The sequence below is a fragment of the Sprattus sprattus genome (genome assembly GCF_963457725.1).
Source record: "Sprattus sprattus genome assembly, chromosome: 1".
Taxonomy (NCBI): Eukaryota; Metazoa; Chordata; class Actinopteri; order Clupeiformes; family Clupeidae; genus Sprattus; species Sprattus sprattus.
The window spans coordinates 17947649-17971270 of record NC_137920.1 but is presented as its reverse complement, the minus strand read 5'-3'; the positions used below and the strand labels follow the sequence as shown (position 1 = coordinate 17971270).

At 43.7% G+C, this 23622-nt stretch overlaps 1 protein-coding gene across 1 annotated transcript in view; it reads right to left on the bottom strand.

Moving 5' to 3' along the window:
- Positions 1-14218, bottom strand: part of LOC308368160 (protein NLRC3-like) — a gene marked incomplete at both ends in the record, with an annotated part of 46164 nt that extends 31946 nt beyond the window's left edge. The window contains 4 exons of the mRNA XM_080842257.1: positions 3099-4907; positions 5680-5796; positions 13264-13386; positions 14124-14218. Of these exons, the coding sequence (XP_080698383.1) occupies positions 3099-4907; positions 5680-5796; positions 13264-13386; positions 14124-14218 (2144 nt within the window). The remainder of the gene's footprint in view (positions 1-3098; positions 4908-5679; positions 5797-13263; positions 13387-14123) is intronic.
- Positions 14219-23622: the final 9404 nt, after the last annotated feature.

Genomic DNA, 23622 nt, shown 5'->3' with positions numbered 1-23622 from the left:
TACCGTCAGCAATTTAACGTAAATAAGTGATTGCAAATAAGGATAAAACTCAAGAGTTGTTTCAAACGTACATAGTGCTTATTTAATAAATAACCAACAATAAACACACTATCAAAAATCACAATTGTCACCCCCTTAATCCCACGTTAAGGCAAACATGAAATAAACAAACATTGTACATTATACAGACGGTGTGTGTGCGTTTGTATGTGTGGCTGCGTGCGTGTAAGGTTATGTGCGTTTATGTAGTGTGAATCAGCTTGAGAGTCAGGAAAGTATAGAGCAGGGGGCTCTTCAGTATGGAAACCCAGCTTAGCTTGAGTATGAAAATAGAGCAAGGTGCTCTCCCGTGTGTAAACTCACGGCACGTCGTTTGAACCCAAGGATCTGCCCTGGTCCTATGAGAATAGAACGGGAGGTTTGGATAACAATTTGAACGGCGTGAGGGAATTCCGGGATTTCCAATGTCGGCTTCTCAGTGTGGTTTTTCCGTGACGCGTCGGGAACATTTTTCCAGACCACGAACGCCAGCACTCTTCGCGACAGGTAACATCTCCTGTATCCAACTCACCATCAGAACTCCTCCAGGCTCAACTTGGACTCTCTTGCTTCTCACGTGGCTGTGTCTGCGGTCATAATAACTTGAGTTTCTGAGTTGAAGCCAATGTAGGCAACTGCTAGCTAGATAGATAGATAATGTAGGCAACTGCTAGCTAGATATATAGATAATGTAGGCAACTGCTAGCTAGATAGATAGATAATGTAGGCAACTGCTAGCTAGATAGATAGATAATGTAGGCAACTGCTAGCTAGATAGATAGATAATGTAGCCAACTGCTAGCTAGCTACTTGCTCAAATTCAAACGACTTCTCTAAACTGGCAAGCTTGGAGCAGGCTCCGTTCAATGATTGGCTCAGGGGGCGGGAGGCGGGATGCGCCTTCCAGGCAGCTGCTGCCTTGAAGTCAGCGGTGAGGGCTCAAAACACCATTAAGCTGCAAGCCATCACGCATGCTATGCATGTCAGTGAATATGTTCTCAATAGTATGTTTGAAGTAGGCTACAGCCGAACCCTCGTTCTGTTTTGATCAACAGTAATTGAGTTGATACGCGTGTCTTCATGTCTGATCAATACGCAACTGTGAGGTGCGTGGATGGACACAGCGGCCAGCTGCCAATCACTCTATTACTCAACCTGCATATGCATCCTGACTTCATCAGTCGCCGGTGATTTTGAGCATTCCATTCTCAGTATTCATGGCTTTCAATGTATTAAAATATCGAAAATCTTTCCTACACCATATTTTTATTGACCAGCAGGTGTCACTGGAGTGCATTCAAAGCTTTGAGTAATGCACCTTTATTCAACACGCCTGGCTGGAAAGCTTTGAGGGGTTCACAAAGCTTCATTTCGCCATCACTAGCAAAAAGTAACAACAAAGGGTGTCGAAAAAAACAGATAACAAAGAACTTAGAACACACTCAAGGGTTCAACTCACACAAGCCTTCGCTGGGAATCAAATCAAGACTGAGCAAAGACACAGAAAATCAGGAGGCTTAGGGAGGCTAACAAGGCTCAGGTGAACTTAATGAAACAATAAGGACAACGAATAAACACGTAACTGGCAAACAGGAACACTGGGGTCCCCACATGGTCAATAGGGGTATTACAGTCCAAAAGTCCTGACACTACAGGGTTCAGGGGTTAGTGGTGGTGTGTTGCTGCCCTTTAACATAGATATCCTATATAAAGGCTAGATGTCTCACGGTGGAGTCTTGAACGTCCGCACAGGAGGCCATCTTGTGACAGGATAGCTTCCTGGAGGGATCAGTGGTACGTTAGGTAACGTCAGTGATCTTCACAATAGTTTACACTCTTATCTCGCTGAAATCTTGATGGATTTACAATTGCCTTGGTTTCTTACAAACGTCATTACCGTGGTTATAATTATGGATGCTTGAACATGTCGAAATGTGCAGCTTAATTGTGTATCACGGCTAGTCTACTGCTAGAGGCATAATTGTTCTTTCTTTTCAATATAACAATTAAGTTGCACATGATATAACTGAAGTTGCACATGATTTCCAATCGGGTTGGTTTGTTAAACATTTTACATTATGATTTTGACAGGAAATTGCTGACTTTATTGCCAGAGAAGATGCCAGAGTTGTGTGCAGCCTATGGATGCTCTATTGAACGTTCTCTCGAAACTAGATCCTGTTGCCATTCTGTATGCTGAGTTTCAGTAGCCTAGATAATGATTTTACATAAATAGCTTGTGCATGTGTGTATTTATTGCACCTATCTGTTTTGTTCATATGAAAACCCATGTTTATAATTCTTCATAAGTATGCAGTCTCATAAATACATCTCTGTACAGGGTGGGGATTTCAACATGGAGCATTTATTGATGTACATTTGTAAAGGGAAATCTCGTACCTATTTTAGAACATTATTATATTTCTTAGAACACAACAACAAACCAACCCGTTTGAAAATCGGTTGAACATTGAGCAAGTTCTGGTTATTTAAAAAGTACGTACCACTACCAATACAATGTTAAGGGTGAGCGAGCTCCCCTGTCGCAAAATGGCCGCCATGTGCAAACGTTCGACTCCGTTGGCCAGAAACGCAGGCGAGACATCTAGCCTTTATATAGGATATCTATGCCCTATAAGGCCACTTAAGGGTGGATCATAACAGTGTTCAATAACATTGCAAAAGCCAGTTTGGATCCAAAAGCACATGCCAGCCACCCGGGTAAGTTTTAGCATTCACACCAGAACTCAAAGAAACTGGAATTGGACTTTGTAATATAAAATGTGATACATTTGGGTTAAAACCAAGCCTGACATTAAAGATATTTACAGGAAAAGTATAATAAAGACAAATATTTTACATACTCAAAATGAGCCTAAAGTTAAGTAACCCATAGAAAACGACAAACAACTCACGTATAATATATTGCTTAGTGTAGAGAAATGTTCTCTTATCAGGGCAGTTCATTAACCAGGAACAAAGTCAACTAGTCAACACACACACACACACACACACACACACACACACACACACACACACACACACAGTATATTACTCACTTTGCTGATGTGGAAGATGTGACCACTGGCACCAGCTTCTTCAGAACTTCATCAGGACTGAGGAGTTCAGTCAGATCTTCCTCTGGTGTCTTCATGTACTTCTGCAGGTCAAACTCATCCAGCTGCTCCTCTGGAATCTCAAACTTAAATCTGCTAGTCTCCCACTTTCCTGGTAAGAGCATGTCTACAGACAGAGCACCTGAGCTCCTGTCAATGTCCTCCACTACAGCATGGTGATTCAGCTCATTCAGACAGTAGAAGAGGTTGATCTTTCTGTCTGACGTATTCTGATCTCTGATCTTCTGTTTGACACACTGGACTGTTTGCTCTGAGCTCTGTGATTGGCTTCTTGTCTGTGGCAGAAGGTGACTTAAGAGATTCTGATTGGACTCCAGTGAGAGGCCCAGGAGGAAGCGGAGGAAAAGGTCCAGGTGTCCGTTCTTACTCTGTAAGGCCAGATCCACTGCAGTCTTGTGTAGGTCATGGAGTGTTGCAGCTCTGAACAGAGCAGAGAGCTGAGAGGTTTGCTGATGGTCAGGCATGTATCTCTCTCTGTTGCTGAAGCAGAGGAACACATATAAAGCTGCAAGAAACTCCTGAATGCTCAGATGCACAAAGCTGAACACAATCCCCTGGTACAGCCCAGACTCCTTTCTGAAGATCTGAGTACACACTCCTGAGTACACTGATGCTTCTGTTACATCAATGCCACACTCTCTCAGGTCTGTCTTATAGAAGATCAGATTGTCCTTCTCTAGCTGTTGAAAAGCCAGTTTCCCAAGTTTGAAAATCATCTCTTCGTCTCTCTCTTTTCTCACTGTGTACTTTTCATTCTTTATGCTTGTCTGAATGATCAGGAAGTGTGTGTACATTTGAGTCATAGTCTTTGGCATTTCTACACTCCCCGATTCATCTGATGTTCTCTCCACAACAGTGGCGGTAATCCAGGAGAAGACTGGAATGTGGCACATGATGTAGAGGCTCCTGGATGACTTCAGGTGTGTGATGGTTCTGCTGGCCAGGTTCTCATCACTGATTCTTTTCCTGAAGTACTCCTCTTTCTGTGGGTCACTGAATCCCCTTATTTCTGTCACCTGGTCCACACACTCAGGTGGAATCTGATTGGCTGCTGCTGGTCGGGTGGTGATCCAGAGGAGAGCAGAGGGAAGCAGATTCCCCTTGATGAGGTTTGTCAGCAGCACGTCCACTGAGGCTGGCTCTGTCACATCACAACACCTTGGGTTGGAGCGGAAATCTAGAGGTAGTCGACACTCATCCAGACCATCAAAGATGAACATGACTCTGTACGTTGAACTGGTGAAGATTGCTTGATTTCCTGAGAAAAAGTGCTTCATGAAATCCATCAGACTGAGTTTATTCTCCTTCATCAGGTTCAGCTCTCGGAAAGGAAGAGGAAATATGAAGTGGACATCCTGATTGGCTTTGCTTTCGGCCCAGTCCAGAATGAACTTCTGCACAGAGACTGTTTTTCCAATGCCAGCCACTCCCTTAGTCAGCACCGTTCTAATGGGTTTGTCTTGTCCATGTAATGGTTTAAAGATGTCACTGCAGTTGATTGGTCTGCCTTGTGCTGCTTCACTCCAGGATGCCCTCTCTATCTGTCTGACCTCATGTTCATCATTGACCTCTCCTCTTCCCCCCTCTGTGATGTAGAGCTCTGTGTAGATCTTACTGAGGAGTGTGGGGTTTCCCTGCTTTGTGATTCCCTCAGCCAGACACTGAAACCTCTTCTGAAGATGGGATTTGTGGAACTGCAGCATTTCCACATTTACTGAACCATGATGGTATCTGTGTGTGAAAACAAGAACAAATATTAAATAACACACACACACACACACTCACACACACTCTCACTCACACACAAATTCACCCACACGCGCACACACACACGTGGACACACACGCGGGCACACACATGTACACACACATACATCTGAGGTATGTGTAAAACAAAGCAAAAAACACAAAAGGTGAGAATTACCCAAATCCCCATTTTGTCTGCCAAACCTTGCCATAACATGTTATGAAATGTCAAAGACTATAACTGATTTTATGGATAATTTCTATTTGATTTCAAATGCTTCCAAAGTGTCACTTTGAAGATCTTTTCTATTAATTTACTTATGAAGCTATTTTGATTTGAACATCAAAGTCAGACATGACAGGTCAGCCTCTGGTCTGTCTTATACTGCCACCTTCTGACAATATGGTGGTACTGCAATAATCAATACTATATTTAGAAAAAATATACTAAAATGGTTCTCAAGATCAGTTGTAGGATTATTTCCCCTTTAGGGGGGCTTAAGCTTGTGACAATCTGAAAGCTATCATCCTGATCAATCAATCAAATCAGTGAATGGATATTGTCCATCACCTTTAATATCTAGATATTATATACAAGCTATTTAACAAATATTTAACAAATAACTTCCCATCTCATATAAATATCTAGGACAAACAAACAAGTAAAACACTTTTGGTACACTTTTATACTTCAGGTGTCATTCAAATGACTGTATGGATGATTGTATGTCCTGTGGAAAGTCCTCATTACTACTCACCTCTGACCAGCAGGAACACCTCCTTCTGCTAAGCCAAGTGGAAGATCCATGGACTGGTCACTCTTCATTGACAAACAGCTCGGTACGGTAGAGTGTGATCTCTTCTGCAGGATGTGGCTGTTTCAAAGAAACACAGAGAAGCGCGCGCGCACACACACACACACACACACACACACACACACACACACACACACACACACACACACACACACACACACACACGCATATTCTGATTATGTTTGACTTTCTCCAGGTATTCTGATGCTTTCAAGATTCTTTTTCACACACACACACACACACACACACACACACACACCTTTATCAGGAGAACATTCCTTTCACTGCTCCTGTCTGCTAATCACCCACGCAGACACAGTTTTTAGTTTTCAGTTTTTGAAGAGTCACTCCTATTTCTTCCCACAGAGAGTCATATAATGAACACACACACCAGCCAACGTTGCTGATGGCTTTACAACTGAGACACATTAAATGATGTAGAATAAAGACTAGAGCCATGATCTTCCTGTCCACACACATACACACACACACACACACACCAGTGGCGGCTGGTGGATTTTAAAGTGAGGGAGGAAGGACTGCGCGCTTGGTTGCCTTTGGCCCGTTTGTACTGTTGGTGGCATAAGTATGTGAGACTCAAGTTGTTTCAGGGTGTTTTGGTGAACTACAGCACAAAATAGCTGGGAGGGATAATTATGTGAATAAAATTGATAAATTCACCAGTGGCAGCATTGTACTTTGAAAACAGGTGGGCAGCATGTCTTTGATGGACTAGTCCAGGCCAGAAGGAAAGGATGCAAAGCCAATTAGTCAAATCAGGACTACTCTTGATTTGTAAAACTAAATAAAAGATTCTGGGCCAATCATTGGGCCTATTTTTTCCACTCAATGGCTGAAGCTATTGGTTGTAATTTGTCTGATTATTTTCACCTACAATTGTTTTAAGAAGAATGAAGACACAAGACCATAATTGATGCCATTTCAAATGCATCGTGCTCTGAATCATTCACTTACATCCTTTTGCGCAAGTATTATTGGCTAGAAAAACGGTGTTCCTGAATTGTACCGTGGTCATCAACATAGCGCAAGATGACAGACAGCTGAGAATGACAGTTAATGTCTGTGGTCTCGTCAATTTGCCAGGAAAAGAAGTGTGCCCTGTTAAGTTCCTTTTCTAGCTGTTTCAATCGAATGGTGAATGGCTGCAATTAGATCGTTCTGGATTGTTTTTGACATGCCTGTGAAGACGGTGGAGCTTTCCAGATGTTCTGCCAGAACACGGTCATACTTAGCTATCACCTCCGCAAGTTCCCTGCAATTGCCCTTGTTGTCAGAATTTTCCCCTTCGTCATGCCCCCTGAATGACAACTCTAGCATGCCTAGGTAAGCCGTTGCATCTAACAGACGTTTTACCACCTCCCTATTGCCACGCACTTTAGCGTTATGCTGTTGAATTTGCAGCCGCACACCCTCATCCACTAACCGCTCTATAGGCATGGTGCCGCCTAGCAATGAAAGGCGGATAGCAGCACCAACGTGGTCTTGACATTTGTCGTGGCGCTTGGTTGCCCTGTCAATATTTTTTATATCAGTAAATCCACGAAAAGACCACGTTGGAGAGTTGACATTCATTAGTAAACAGGGCCAGCAATATAACCGATTGTTGGTAATGCTACCAGTCACCCACGAGTAGCCTACCTAGCAAACCATGTAGCACTCACGACACTGACTCTGCCGTTGCTTTTGGTGATTTCAATCTTTGGAATTGGTCTACCTGTTGCTTTAATGGCCAACTTGTCATTGTAACTCACCCCATGGAATGGTTTCTGTAATAAAACATGAACAATGTCCTCGGTTTCCATAGTTTACTTTATTTGCTAATTTGCTAATGTGTTCTCATTATTAAAAAGGTCAGATCTACTTGCTTAACTGATTCTCTTAGACTGAGCAGATTATGTTTCGTAGCCTAGATTTGAGGGGATAACCCCACCCACAATATCCAGGGCTTCTGCTTATTGGTTCATAGCGCAGACGTGACTCCAGCCTATTCGTTAATAGATTTTAGCGCTATCCAGACCCATACACATGTATAGATAGACACCGCCTCCACTGCTTCAGCCCGTTGCCTCGGCGAAACGCGTCGCCGCCATTTTGGGAAAGGAGCTCTCTGCCGTCAGAGGTCTGTCAGACGTGTCAAACAAGCGCAAGTTGCCAGGAGCTGCGGTTTATCTGGATAAAAATCACGATAACCTTTTACATTTCGCAACCAATTTCATGGAGTATTCAAGGGTTTATGCTCTACGTGAAGTGTGTGAAAAAGATTTGCCTCTACGTTACTTTGAATCTCGCTAGTTAAATCGCCAGTCACAAATGGGTCTATAATAAACGCTAACTTTTCTTGCAAAGCTCGTGCATTTTGAAAATACTGAGAAGATCTATAAACTATCGAAATAGTGCTTCTTTAGTTACTAGTATTGACCAACATTAAGAGAAAGAGCATACATCAAATAGTGAGAAACTGGCAGTCAGTGTGTTTTTCATAGTTTAATAGTTCCTTTTCAAGTAGCCTATGTGCATTAAGAAACCTTGAACAGTGCAATTGGCAATACACAGTTTTTTCACAATTATATATTGTGTCAATTGCACTGCATAGATCTGAAAATGTTAAGAGCATGATTGTATATTGTGTCAAATTGTACAAATGTACACACATATATGAATATATACTTATACTTAAAATATATTATATTGTATCACATATTATATATATCATATATATGTTATTCCATTGCACATTATACTGAGTCATTATATTATATTGTATTATACAGCCGCGGAAAAAATTAAGAGACCACTTCAAAATTATCAGTTTCTATGGTTTTACTATTTATTGGTATGTGTTAAAGTAAAATGTACATTTTAGTTTTATTCTGTAACCTACTGGCAACATCCCTACCAAATTTCAAATAAAAATATTGTCATTTAGATAATTTATTTGCAGAAAAATGACAATTGGTCAAAATAGCAAAAATGATGCAGTGTCTTCAGATCTCGAATAATGCAAAGAAAACAAGCTCATATTCATTTTTAAACTACACAATACTAATGCTTACACTTAGGAAGAGTTCAGAAATCAATATTTGGTGGAATAACCTTGATTTAAAATCACAACTTTCATGTGTCTTGGCATGCTCTCCACCAGTCTTTCACATTGCCGTTGGGTGACTTTATGCTACTCCTGGCGCAAGAATTCAAGCAGCTCGGCTTCTTTTCATGGCTTGTGACCATCCATCTTCCTCTTGATCACATTTCAGAGGTTTTTTTTATAGGATTCAGGTCTCAAAATTGGGCTGGCCATGACAGGGTCCTGATCTGGTGGTACTCCATCCACACCTTTACTGGCCTGGCTGTGTGGCATGGAGCATTGCCCTGCTGGAAAAAACACTTCTCAGAGTTGGGGAACATTGTCAGAGCAAAAGGAAGCAAGTTTGTCTTCCGGGACAACGTTGTACTTTGCCTGGCTGAGGTTTGTAAAAGACCATAAGGATTGAAAAAAGCGGACTGGAGGGTCTTCTAGTTCGTCTTCTCTGATGAGTCCAATTTTCAGCTTTGCCCAACACATGGTCGTCTGATGGTTAGACGGAGACCTGGAGAGGCCTACAAGCCAGAGAGTCTTGCACCTACTGTGAAATCGGACTCATCAGAGAAGACGAACTTAGAAGAACCTCCAGTCCGCTTTTTCAATCCTTATGGTCTTTTACAAACCTCAGCCAGGCAAAGTACAACGTTGTCCCGGAAGAAAAACTTGCTCCCTTTTGCTCTGACAATGTTCCCCAACTCTGAGAAGTGTTTTTTCCAGCAGGGCAATGCTCCATGCCACACAGCCAGGCCAGTAAAGGTGTGGATGGAGTACCACCAGATCAGGACCCTGTCATGGCCAGCCCAATTTTGAGACCTGAATCCTATAAAAAACCTCTGAAATGTGATCAAGAGGAAGATGGATGGTCACAAGCCATGAAAAGAAGCCGAGCTGCTTGAATTCTTGCGCCAGGAGTAGCATAAAGTCACCCAACGGCAATGTGAAAGACTGGTGGAGAGCATGCCAAGACACATGAAAGTTGTGATTTTAAATCAAGGTTATTCCACCAAATATTGATTTCTGAACTCTTCCTAAGTGTAAGCATTAGTATTGTGTAGTTTGAAAATGAATATGAGCTTGTTTTCTTTGCATTATTCGAGATCTGAAGACACTGCATCATTTTTGCTATTTTGACCAATTGTCATTTTTCTGCAAATAAATGATCTAAATGACAATATTTTTATTTGAAATGTGGTAGGAATGTTGCCAGTAGGTTATAGAATAAAACTAAAATGTACATTTTACTTTAACACATACCAATAAATAGTAAAACCAGAGAAACTGATAATTTTGAAGTGGTCTCTTAATTTTTTCCGCGGCTGTATATATGCTATGTTATTTATATTACAGTTCAACTATTGAGATGTGTAGGCTATGTATATATTGAGATGTGTATATTTTTACTGCAATAGAAATATATAGCTTTTTTTTGTAATGTTGATTTGTGAAATAACTGTGTATTGCCAATTGCACTGTTCAAGGTTTCTTAATGCACATACTTGAAAAGGAACTATTAAACTATGAAAAACACACTGACTGCCAGTTTCTCACTATTTGATGTATGCTTCTTTCTCTTAATGATGGTCAATACGTAGTAACTAAAGAAGCACTATTTCGATAGTTTATAGATCTTCTCAGTATTTTCAAAATGCACAAGCTTTGCAAGAAAAGTTAGCGTTTATTATAGACCCATGCACATGTATGACTGGCGATTAAACTAGCGAGATTCAAAGTAACGTTATGGCAAATCTTTTTCACACACTTCACGTAGAGCATAAACCCTTGAATACTCCATGAAATTGGTTGCGAAATGTAAAAGGTTATCGTGATTTTTATCCAGATAAACCGCAGCTCCTGGCAACTTGCGCTAGTTTGACACGTCTGACAGACCTCTGACGGCAGAGAGCTCCTTTCCCAAAATGGCGGCGACGCGTTTCACCGAGAAGCAGTGGAGGCGGTGTCTACCTATACATGTCTATGTCCAGACCCCTAAACTAGTCACACCCTCTCAGAGGAGGATCGTCCTCCTCTCTGCCATTGAAGTCAACGCATTCCACCGGCCGCCAGCGCAGGCAGTGAAATGAATGGGAGTCAATGGATGGTAGAGGGAGGAAGGTCCTCCGGCAGTAATTTTCGATAGCGATAGGGGGTGCTAATGTCATCTTTACCCAGGGAAACTAACATTACATATACAAAGGTATTAAAGTAGTCATATTTAAGGGTTTTAATTAATCACTGTAGTCTGGGCAAAGTACACTTTTTATTCTCAAAATGTTAAGGAGGATCTTCCTCCCTCTCCTCAATGGAGAAGCCTCCACTGACACACACACACACACACACACACACACACACACACACACACAAACACACACATGAGAAAATTATGTAGAATAAAGACTAGAGCCATGATCTTCCTGTCCACACACACACACACACACACACACACACACACACACACACACACACACGCACACACACACACACACACACACACACACACACACACACACACAAAGAAGACAAATAGACACTTAAATAATCAAAGGTGTGCAGACAAGGTTTACATAATTGAACACACACACACACCTCCATCAGGAGAACATTCCTCTCGCTGACCCTGTCTGCTAATCACACACACATCATACATTCTGGAGTGATAATCTTACTGTCCAGTCGTAGAGTCTCCTCCTGTAAAGTTGAGTGGTCGCCACATGGAATCATCACTCTTCATGGACACACAGGTGGGTGTAGGGGAGTGTGACCTCCTGTTAGAGCTAGATCCCTCCATCCTAGAGAAGAAGAGGAGAACTTCCATTAAGACAACCTTCCTCTCACTGCTTATATCTACTACCAAACACACAGACACACACACCTCCATCAGGAGAACATTCCTTTCACTGCTCATATGTAATGAACACACACACCAACCAATGTTAGGTGTGACAGGTAGCTTGTCTCTGAGCTCATAGGCTCTTCTCTGTCAGGGTACATACACCTGAACAACAGACGGGTCCAGTGTCCTACAGGGTTCAGGGGTTAGTGGTGGTATGTTGCTGCCCTATAAGGGTTAGGGTTATTGTCCTACAGGGTTCAGGGGTTAGTGGTGGTGTGTTGCTGCCCTATAAGGGTTAGGGTTAGTGTCCTACAGGGTTCAGGGGTTAGTGGTGGTGTGTTGCTGCCCTATAAGGGTTAGGGTCCAGTGTCCTACAGGGTTCAGGGGTTAGTGGTGGTGTGTTGCTGCCCTATAAGGCCACTTAAGGGTGGAGCATAACAGTGTTCATTAACATTGCAAAAGCGTCATGATTAAGCCAGTTTGGATCCAAAAGCACATGCCAGCCATCCCAGTCATCTGGGTAAGTTTTAGCATTCAGAACTCAAAGAACTCAAAGAAACTGGAATTGGATTTTGTAATATAAAACACAACACAAATGTATCAGCTGTATTTCACACACACACACACTCCCAAGCATACACTCACTCACTCGCTGGCTCGCTCACACGCACGCACGCACGCACGCACGCACACACGCACGTGCCAGGCACACACACACACACACACACACACACACACACACAGGACCAAGTGCTCGCACAAACACACACATACACACACACATGACCAAAAGCTCACCCTCTCACACTCACACACGTTCTCTCACACACACACACACACACACACACACACACACACACACACACACACACACACACACACACACACACACACACACACACGTCTGTTTTCTACTTTGTTTAGTTTGTTTGCAGTCTTGTTACCAACTATACAAAAGTGGTGCAGTACAGCATTTGCTTTGAAATGTGCATGTATGAAGGACAAACATAGATGCAGTTGTTCGATGAAGACATTATCCCACTACTGCTGCTGTATGTAAGTCATGGGCTATCAATGCAGCTATAACAAACACTTGTGTTCACATTCACAAACGCTACATTTGCAACACTCAACAGTGGCATCTACAGTACTGTGATGGGCCAAACAACAGATCAGGCCCCCTACTGACCAGACTGGACGCTCATGGGCCCCTGGTAATATGAGTTGGAGACCCCTGACAGTGCTGCACTCTGACACGTATCGCAGGAATACCCCACTATGGGAACCTGAGGCCCATGGGCTGTGTACATCCTAGAGGAGACCTGGGCATTGTACGGTTCTGAAAACATTAAATATTTAATATAGGCCAGAGGTGCCCAACCTGTCGACCAGGATTGACGTGTCGATCTCGGAGACTTTCCCTTTCGATCTCCAAAAAAAAATGCCATTTAATGCTTTTTATATAGAAATAAAATGTATATTATGCATAATTGAGTTCGGCATTTTAGCCCGGCCCTAAAAAATATTTTCAGTTGCTCATTTGGCCCCCTGGGAAAAAGAATTGCCCACCCCTGTCCTAGAGTCCTAATCTTACTGTCCAGTCGTAGAGTCTCCTCCTGTAAAGTTGAGTGGTCGACCCATGGAATCATCACTCTTCATGGACACACAGGTGGGGGTTGGGGAGGGTGGCCTCCTGTTAGAGATATATCCCTCCATCCTAGAGAAGATAAAGATAAGATAAGATAAAACTTTATTGCCACACTACAATGTTGGTGGTATTCTTTGTCATAGGTAGCTCAGGCCAGTAGGAGGGGAGAGAAGGGGGTAGGGAAAACAAAAATAAAATTATACTCCAGATCAGCATTGAGAGTTCAGGAGTCTGACAGCAGAGGGGAAGAAGCTGTTGTTGAAGCGTGTCGTTCCAGCTCGTATGGATCTGTAGCGTCTTCCAGAAGGTAGAAGTTCAAAAAAGTCATGGTTTGGATGGGAGGAGTCTCTGATAATGTTCTTTGCGCGATTAAAGCTACGCTCAGCATACAATGAGAGGACTGATGGAAGGTCACAACCAATAATGTTGGAGGCTTTGGTCACCGCTCTCTCCAGTTTCATTTTTGTGCGACTGTCAGAATTTCCATACCAGACAGTTATTGATGCGGTGATGACACTTTCTATGATGGCTTTATAGAAGAGCACCAAAAGGTGTTTGTTGACATTTAACTTTTTCAGTTGCCTGAGGAAATACAGTCTCTGTTGGGCTTTTTTGATAAGGTGGGTGGTGTTGATATCCCATTTCAAATTTTGGCTGATGTAGGAGCCAAGAAATGTAAAGGGCTCAGTAAGGGTTATGGCCTGGTCAAATACATTAACTAAGGCTTTGGTGTTAGGCCTCCTTCTCAAGTCCACAACTATTTCTTTAGTTTTTGAGGCGTTAAGATTAGCTTGTTCTTCCTGCACCAGTCTACGGCCCAATTGACCTCCTTGAAGTACTGAGACTCATCCTCATCTTTGATTAGGCCGATGATGGTGGTGTCATCTGCATATTTGAGCATCTTGACGGAATGGTGGTGAGATCTCAGGTCATTTGTGTAGATGGAGAACAGAAGAGGAGATAGCACTCAGCCTTGCGGCGCACCAGTGTTGAGGGTCAGAGGGCATGATGTTGCGTTATTGACTTTGACTGTTTGAGTTCTGTTCCTCAGGAAGTCCAGTATCCAGTGACACAGAGCCAAGTCGATGTTCATGGCTTGCAGCCTGGAGAAGAGAATGAGTGGCTGTATTGTGTTGAAGGCTGAGCTAAAGCCAATAAACAGCATGCATGCATAGGTGTAACTTGACTTCAGATGTTGCAGAGTAGAGTGAAAAGCTAGGTTGATGGCATCTTCTACAGATCTGTTAGCCTGGTAAGCAAACTGATGGGGATCCATCAGCGGTGACACACTGGATTGTAGGTGGGAGAGTACCAAGCGTTCAAACACCTTCATGGCCACTGAAGTGAGGGCCACTGGCCTGAAGTCGTTGAGCTCTGTTGGTTTAGCTGACTTTGGGACCGGGATGATGACAGAGGATTTGAAACACTGTGGGACTGTACACTGTTGCAAAGAGGAGTTGAAAATGTCAGTGAAGACATAACCCAGTTGATCTGCAGAGTGTCTGAAAACAGCTGGGGAAAGCTGATCTGGTCCTGCTGCTTTCCTAGCCTTCTGATTTTTAAAAAGCTTGCACACCTCTGCCTCCTGGATGACAAAAGGAGGAGAGGAGGGAGAGGGGGGAGAGGGAAAGACTGCCAGGGACTGATTGTCCTCAAACTGGGCATAAAACTCATTGAGTTTGTCAGGAAGATCAGGGTCGTCGTCTGGAGGAGAGGCAGGCCCTTTCTTGTAGTTGAAGAAGAGGAGAACTTCCATCAGGACAACATTCCTCTCACTGCTCATGTCTACTACCACACACACACACACACACACACACACACACACACACACACACACACACACACACACACACACACACACACACACACACACACACACACACACACACACACACACACACACACACACACACACAAACACACACTCACACACACACACTCACACACACTCACACACACACACACACACACACACACACTCACAAACTCACACACACTCACACACACACACTGACATCCTAGTCATAATCTTACTGTCCAGTCGTAGAGTCTCCTCCTGTAAAGTTGAGTGGTCGACCCATGGAATCATCACTCTTCATGGACACACAGGTGGGGGTTGGGGAGGGTGGCCTCCTGTTAGAGCTAGATCCCTCCATCCTAGAGAAGAAGAGGAGAACTTCCTTTAAGACAACCTTTCTCTCACTGCTCATATCTACTACCACACACACACACACACACACACACACACACACATCCTAATCATAATCTTACTGTCCAGTCGTAGAGTCTCCTCCTGTAAAGTTGAGTGGTCGACCCATGGAATCATCACTCTTCATGGACACACAGGTGGGGGTTGGGGAGGGTGGCCTCCTGTTAGAGATATATCCCCCCATCCTAGAGAAGAAGAGGAGAACTTCCATTAAGACAACCTTCCTCTCACTGCTCATATCTACTACCACACACACACACACACACACACACACCTCCATCAGGAGAACATTCCTTTCACTGCTCATATACAATGAACACACACACCAACCAATGTGACAGGTAGCTTGTCTCTGAGCTCATAGGCTCTTCTCTGTCAGGGTACGTACACCTGAACAACAGACGGCTCAAGTTTCCTACAGGGTTCAGGGGTTAGTGGTGGTGTGTTGCTACCCTATAAGGGTAAGGGTTAGTGTCCTACAGGGTTCAGGGGTTAGTGGTGGTGTGTTGCTTTCCTATAAGGGTTAGGGTTAGTGTCCTACAGGGTTCAGGGGTTAGTGGTGGTGTGTTGCTGCCCTATAAGGGTTAGGGTTAGTGTCCTACAGGGTTCAGGGGTTAGTGGTGGTGTGTTGCTGCCCTATAAGGGTTAGGGTTAGTGTCATACAGGGTTCAGGGGTTAGGGGTGGTGTGTTGCTGCCCTATAAGGGTTAGGGTTAGTGTCCTACAGGGTTCAGGGGTTAGTGGTGATGTGTTGCTGCCCTATAAGGGTCAGGGTTAGTGTCCTACAGGGTTCAGGGGTTAGTGGTGGTGTGTTGCTGCCCTATAAGGGTTAGGGTTAGTGTCCTACAGGGTTCAGGGGTTAGTGGTGGTGTGTTGCTGCCCTATAAGGGTTAGGGTTAGGGTCCTACAGGGTTCAAGGGTGAGTGGTGGTGTGTTGCTGCCCTATAAGGGTTAGGGTAGAGATGGGCAGTATTTCAATTACTTGTATTTGAAATACTAGTAAATTTGCTTTTGAGTATTTTGTAATTTGTATTTGATAGGCCGAATGTAATTTGTATCAAAATACTTTAGAGTGGAGTAATTTTGTATTTAAAATGCTCAAATTACTTTCTCCAGTGTTTAGGGAGACGGAGATTTTTTTTCTGTCGGATTCTACCACGAGACCATCTGATCTGCCTCTGAATGTCATTGTCGAATCAGTCAATTTGCCAAAAGTGTTGCTTCTTATGGCCCGCCCCTTTTTGGGGCGAAAAGGAAATCACCCCAGATCTCTCTCATTGACTCTTATGTTAAATCAATTTTTTTGTGGTCGAAAACATAGAAAGCTGTCTTGATCCTTGTCAATTTATCTTCATTAGTACACCGACTTAAAGGAGGTTCTTTCCAAGAGCGAATCGAGTTGTTGCACTAAACGTTAGCCATCTTGACACAATGTGACTTGATGAAAGCAGTGTGATGTCCTTATACGCAATTAGAGCTAAGGTCCGGGACGCGATCTGGCACTCAGTGCTTGGGCGAGACTATCCACTTTGTGAATGAGGCGCACCTCACCTAGGACGCGATCTGGCACTCTGCGCTTGGGCGAGATGCTCCACTTTGTGAATGAGGCGCGCCTCACCTAGGACGCGGGTCTGGCACTCCGCGCCTGGGCGAGACGCTCCACTTTGTGAATGAGGCGCCGCATTGCATAGAGGCAGGGGCCCGGGCGGACATGAGACTCTTATTATAGATCTTAGCCTACTATAAACGTTGTTGAGAATCTTAATAAAGATCTTACTCATTCTCACAGAGACAAAACAAATAGCTACATGGTCATTTATCTGTGTGATGTCACATGTGTGCGCCAGTGTTGTCAATCACATGTGGGCGCCAATGTTGTCAAAGATAATCTGTAACTTGTGGAAGTTGTATTGTTAAACGGTGAGTACTTTGGTAGATTTAAGTGTAAACTTTGAATACAAATGCTAGTACAACTTCTATACGTTATCTGTAAGGTTGTGAGTGTGCAGTGGTAATGTAAGTTGTAAAACGTATTTTAAGAAATAAATGACATTGCTTGACGTGTAGATGTTTGTCTCTGTTTTGTTACCGACTTTCAACTTAATAAAAATCTCAACAACGTTTATAGTAGGCTACGTGTATTGTTTTGTCTCTGTGAGAATGAGTAAGATCTTTAGTAAGAGTCTCAACAACGTTTATAGTAGGCTAAGATCTTTAAAAAGAGTATCATCGGCGCGGAGTGAAAGATCGCGTCCAAGGTGAGGCGCGCCTCATTCACAAAGTGGAGCGTCTCGCCCAGGCGCGGAGTGCCAGACCCGCGTCCTAGGTGAGGCGCGCCTCATTCACAAAGTGGAGAGTCTCGCCCCGGCGCGGAGTGCCAGATCGCGTCCTAGTCCTTACCTGGCAATTACGTATGACGAAAGCATGGTGGGGATAGCCCTCCCGGAAGCCATAGAGATTGCAATGAGAGCCCTGTGGCGGCGGTTACAAACATGAAAAAAAGGATACGGAACCACTGACATGGGCCCGTCATAGTAGCCTGCACCTGGCCCCGTGGTTACTACGTTACGCCACTGAATAGCCCAAACCTGAATGTTCTGCGTTACCAAATTGTGAGAAAACTGAAAATTCAGAAAAAGTATTTCCTGTATTTTAAAAATACAAAATACATGTATTGTATTTTGTTACATTTTCTGGCAACAGTATTTTGTATTTTATTTTTATACATTTATTTGAGGGGTATTTGGTATTTTGTATCAAAATACATTTTGATGTATTTTTGCCCATCTCTGGGTTAGGGTTAGTGTCCTACAGGGTTCAGGGGTTAGTGGTGGTGTGTTGCTGCCCTATAAGGGTTAGGGTTAGTGTCCTACAGGGTTCAGGGGTTAGTGGTGGTGTGTTGCTGCCCTATAAGGGTTAGGGTTAGTGTCCTACAGGGTTCAGGGATTAGTGGCGGTGTGTTGCTGCCCTATAAGGGTTAGGGTTAGTGTCCTACAGGGTTCAGGGGTTAGTGGCGGTGTGTTGCTGCCCTATAAGGACACTTAAGCGTCATGATTAAGCCAGTTTGGATCCTAAAGCACATGCCAGCCATCCCAGCCATCTGGGTAAGTTTGAGCATTCACACCATAACTCAAAGAAACTGGAATTGGACTTTGTAATATAAAACACAACACAAATGTATCAGCTGTATTTCACACACACACACTCCCAAGCATACTCTCACTCACTCGCTGGCTCGCTCACACACACGCACGCATGTGCCCACGCACACACGCACACACACACACACACACACACACACACACACACACACACACACACACACACACACACACACACACACACACACACACACACAAGACCAAGTGCTCGCACAAACACACACAGTAAAGCTGATTCTTACAAACACACACATACACACCCACATGACCAAAAGCTCACCCTCTCACACTCACACACACACACACACACACACACACACACACACACACACACACACACACACACACACACACACACACACACACACACACACACACACACACACAGAAACAGATCCAGCCCCCTACTGACCAGACTGGACGCTCACCTGCCCCTGGTAATATGAGTTGGAGACCCCTGACATAGACAGTGCTGCACTCTGACACGTACCGCAGGAATACCCCACTATGGGAACCTGAGGCCCATGGGCTATGAGTACTTGTTAGAGCTCGTTATGGGCTGTCAATACGGACTAATAGCAGCTTTATCCATGAGTGCAATGTATTCAGGGGACATTTTTCTCTCATTGAAAGGCAACACCGACTAATCAAACATCCAGTCACAGCAATTAAGGGATCGCTTGAAAGGTCTTGAGGTTGTCACATATTGTTTACCATTTTACCGATGGAAAAATAAATTATCCTTTCCTCACATGACTTGAGTTTGATCTCTGAGTTCACCCAACAGCACAAAGCCTCAACACCACGACCACTCACACATCATTCCATCCTCTCCACGGCAACGTTGGAGTAAACAAGCCAAACACAGAGACAAACAAACAAACAAACAAATAGACAGACAGACAAACACATAAACAAACTGGGGCCCAGAGGGATAGTCTCATCTTACCTGTTTCTCGACCCGGCGCCTCACTCTGACTCAACTCTGGTCTCGACCCGGCGTCTCACTCTGACTGGTCTCTGGTCTCTGTGGAGCGGATCAAAGAGCAGTGGGGAGGAGGTGTGGGGGAGGGGGCCTTATCTCCAGCACTCCCTACTTGAGAAGCACTGGCATCAGCGGTATTATAAGCACAGATAGGCGGGCAAGCACCCACGCACGCACACACACACGGGACCAAGTGCTCGCCCTCGCACACACACACACACACACACACACACACACACACACACACACACACACACACACACACACACACACACACACACACACACACACACACACACACGTCCCACAGAATTGCGTGTGTATATACTGAATTCAGAGTACATTCAACTGACACAGTCACAGCACAAACACATAAAGGTACAGAATGTTTTGACATAGGAGAAGTGTGTGTGTGTGTGTGTGTGTGTGTGTGTGTGTGTGTGTGTGTGTGTGTGAGTGATACTCTGTGGACTCTGGACCCTCCTTGCGTTCTCTCTCTGTTTATGAACTTTATTGGCACCAATAGAAACTGGGTAGCTCTTTACATATCGGTAGAAAGTGGGTACTATCACGGTAATATCTGGATAGCGTTGTCATGACAACAACTCATAACATCCCACAAGTTATTTCATAGTTTTAAAGTTGTTTCTCAACAATAATCCACTTATTCAGCAGCATTAATCTCATCACATGTACGGCCACTTACAACTTGACATGTGCCACATACTGTAACCATTACAGGTACGGATAGAGCTGAACCCTAAAGCACGACAACAAGACAGACAGAGTGTAGAGAAAGTTCAGTGTACTCGTCTTTTCAGGCAGGGTCAAAGCCAGGAGATCAGTCAAACAGGGAAACAGGGTCAAAGCAGGGTCATAGAGGACTCCCACGTACGCGTTGGAATGCATTCACTTTGAATGGGGTGACGTCATCCTTTGCCGAACCGAATTGTGGCTATGTTGGGATCCGTTGCGTTGAGTTTTATGAGTTGCTTGCTGCAAGGTTGATAAATCTTCAACTTTTCGAGAGGAATGGGTCAGCCAATCAAATTGCCTTACATGCATAACAGACAGCACAGGCGCTAGCCAATCAGATCGCGTTTAAGAGCGGGACGCAAAAAAAAAAGATAGCTGACCAACCTCCGTAGATGGTCGTATTTGTACCTAGAAGTTATTTTTTTGTACTTCTTTTTGCTTAGATTTTTTAAAAGTTACAGAGAAATAGACACTGTACAATGTAAAAACCCCTTTATTGTGGCTGAAAAATACGTCTGATGGGATTTGTGTCTGAGCCACCTATCTAAAGTTAGCATGCTAGTACTTACAAAGGTAAACATCTTGCTAGTGGCGTGATTGGTTTGTTGACCTGTCAATCTCACTATAACGTCTCTGTTATCAACACAACCAGGGCCGGATTAACAATTTTCTGTGCCCTGGGCAACAAGGCTCAAGGGCCCCCCCGCTGCCGCCAAACAATCGTAAAGTCGCTATCATCAAGATCATAGCCTACACTAGTGGAGATGTATGTGTGCACACAAAAGCCTCAGCATAAAGTGCATGCATTCAAGAGACCATTCAGACGCACAACTGTGCATAACTTTTTACAATTAATCTTTAACAGAACTTGGTGGCTTGATGAGTACTTATTGAATGTTTCAATTATCTTGACAGCAAACGGCTAGGTAGGCCTTTACTTAAAACCATAGAACATTTTAAAAATGCAAAAATGTGAAATTATCACCAACCATGAAGCAGGCAATTAGTGTGTTTTTAGTAAAAGTAAACCAATGGCTACACTGTTGCATGTAATTTCAAAGTCAAGATCATGTTTATTGTTTATGTTGATCACTTCACTACTATATATCCTCATTATTTTTATTTAAACAAATGGACCTTACAACTGGCCTCCCTTAAAGACTGAACTCATGACTACACAAACAATTATGAGGCCTAATGACCTATCTTTACTTTTAAAACTTCTCTCATTAACACTAGGGGTGGGCGATATGGGCAAAAAAGAATATCTCGATTTTTTTTTTTCATTTTGACGATAACGATAATTAGACGATATTTAAAACAAATGTGATTGGAATTCTCAGAGTTATACCTTCTTGGAAATTACAATAATGGGCACAATGTTTAAGGAAAACACTTCTTTATTGTCTTTAAACAAAAATAACTTAATTGAACTGCAATGCAGAAATATTGAACTCTTGAAATAAAGTGCTCCATGCATCCATGAGAATTATTGCACATCAACAGCAGTGATTATGGCCTTATTAAACTTAAAATTATGTCCCGGATTGTACAAAAATACAAATACATGAGCATTCGAGCATGGATTGGGACGATTTTTTCTGTCCGAGCCCGGCCCGGTCCGACAGAATAGTAACCGAGCCCGGACCCAGTCCGACAGGCATTAGAATATTTTTTTTTTCCGAATCCGAACGAGCCAGAAGGAATCAATCTCAACTGTTCATAGTACTAATGCCACATTGACGTACGTTTTTTTTTATGAATAGCCTGGCTTTATTAAACTGAGGCATCAACAGTTAAATGCTCTCTCACACAAACAAGCGCTGTTAAACGCACAAGCGTGCACAATAAGGCCAATAAGTATATTTAAATTAAATGATTGACATTGCAAGAACGTTTAGTAAAATGGTGCGGCTCCTTTAAGAAGAGCACGTACAGGGAGGGAGAATGGTGACGCATAGTTTGGATGCAGCGAAAAAGATTTATGTGCTGTAACAGTGTTAACCAGTATGTGAGTAACGTGAGTTTTAATAAAGCATAGCTTGTGTAATGTGTAGCTATTTCATTCCGTTTGCTAAACTTTCCTGCTGTCTGTATTTACTCACCAGCAGCAGACGTAACGGAAAGGGAATTAACCCGAAGTTAAAAACATGTAGGCTAATCTACTTCGGCCGTGGAGCATTTAACTCCCCTGCAATCTCCAATTACGAGACAGCCTCCGACAGCAGCAAATGTTAACAAACGGAATGAAATAGCTACACATTACACACGCTATGTTTTAATACAACTCACGTTTTATGCTATACCAACGGAGGCACAACAGACATCACCATGCGCTGCCAGGACTGCGTTCATAACGTGATATTTGTCAACAACGTTGTCAAGGCCCCTTTGATGTCATGGGCCCTGGGCAAGTGCCCAGTTGCCCTAATGGTTAATCCGGCCTTGAACACAACCCCATGAGCCAGACTCCTCCTCCGCCATTCCTTGGATCAACCCATTCCAACGCATACGTGTGAGTCCAGTGTCATCAGGCAAAACAGGCTAACAAAACACAGGAGAGCAAAACACACAAGCCAATCTGGCAGGGAACGCACAAGCCAATCTGGCAGGGAACACACAAGCCAATCTGGCAGGGAACAAGTGCAAGAAGACAGGTATAGATACTGAGGGACTAATGTGGAGATGAGCTGCAGGTGAAGAGAGATGAGCTGATTGGATGAGTGAGGCGTGTGGGAGTGGCAGGATCTACAATGACAGGAGAGATAGTGGTAGACATGAGAGCACACACCCAACCACACACACACACACTCACACACACACTCACACACACACACACACACACACACACACACACACACACTCACACACACACACACACTCACACACACACACACACACTCACACACACTCACACACACACACACACACACTCTCCTCCACCCCTCCCCTCCTGATTTTAATGTGTGTGTGTGTGTCTGTAGGTGATCCCCCTCCTTTCCTCCTACTCTCTCCCCTCCCCTCGCCTCTCTCCCCTCCTGATTTGAACCTGTGTGTGTGTGTGTGTGTGTGTGTGTGTGTGTGTAGGTGGTCCCCCTACTCTCCTCCTCCTCTCTCCCCTCCTTGGAGTGTACCGATTGGAGGGTTTTCAGGACTGCTACCAACAGTCTGGATGAGGGGCCTGCGATTCTCCAA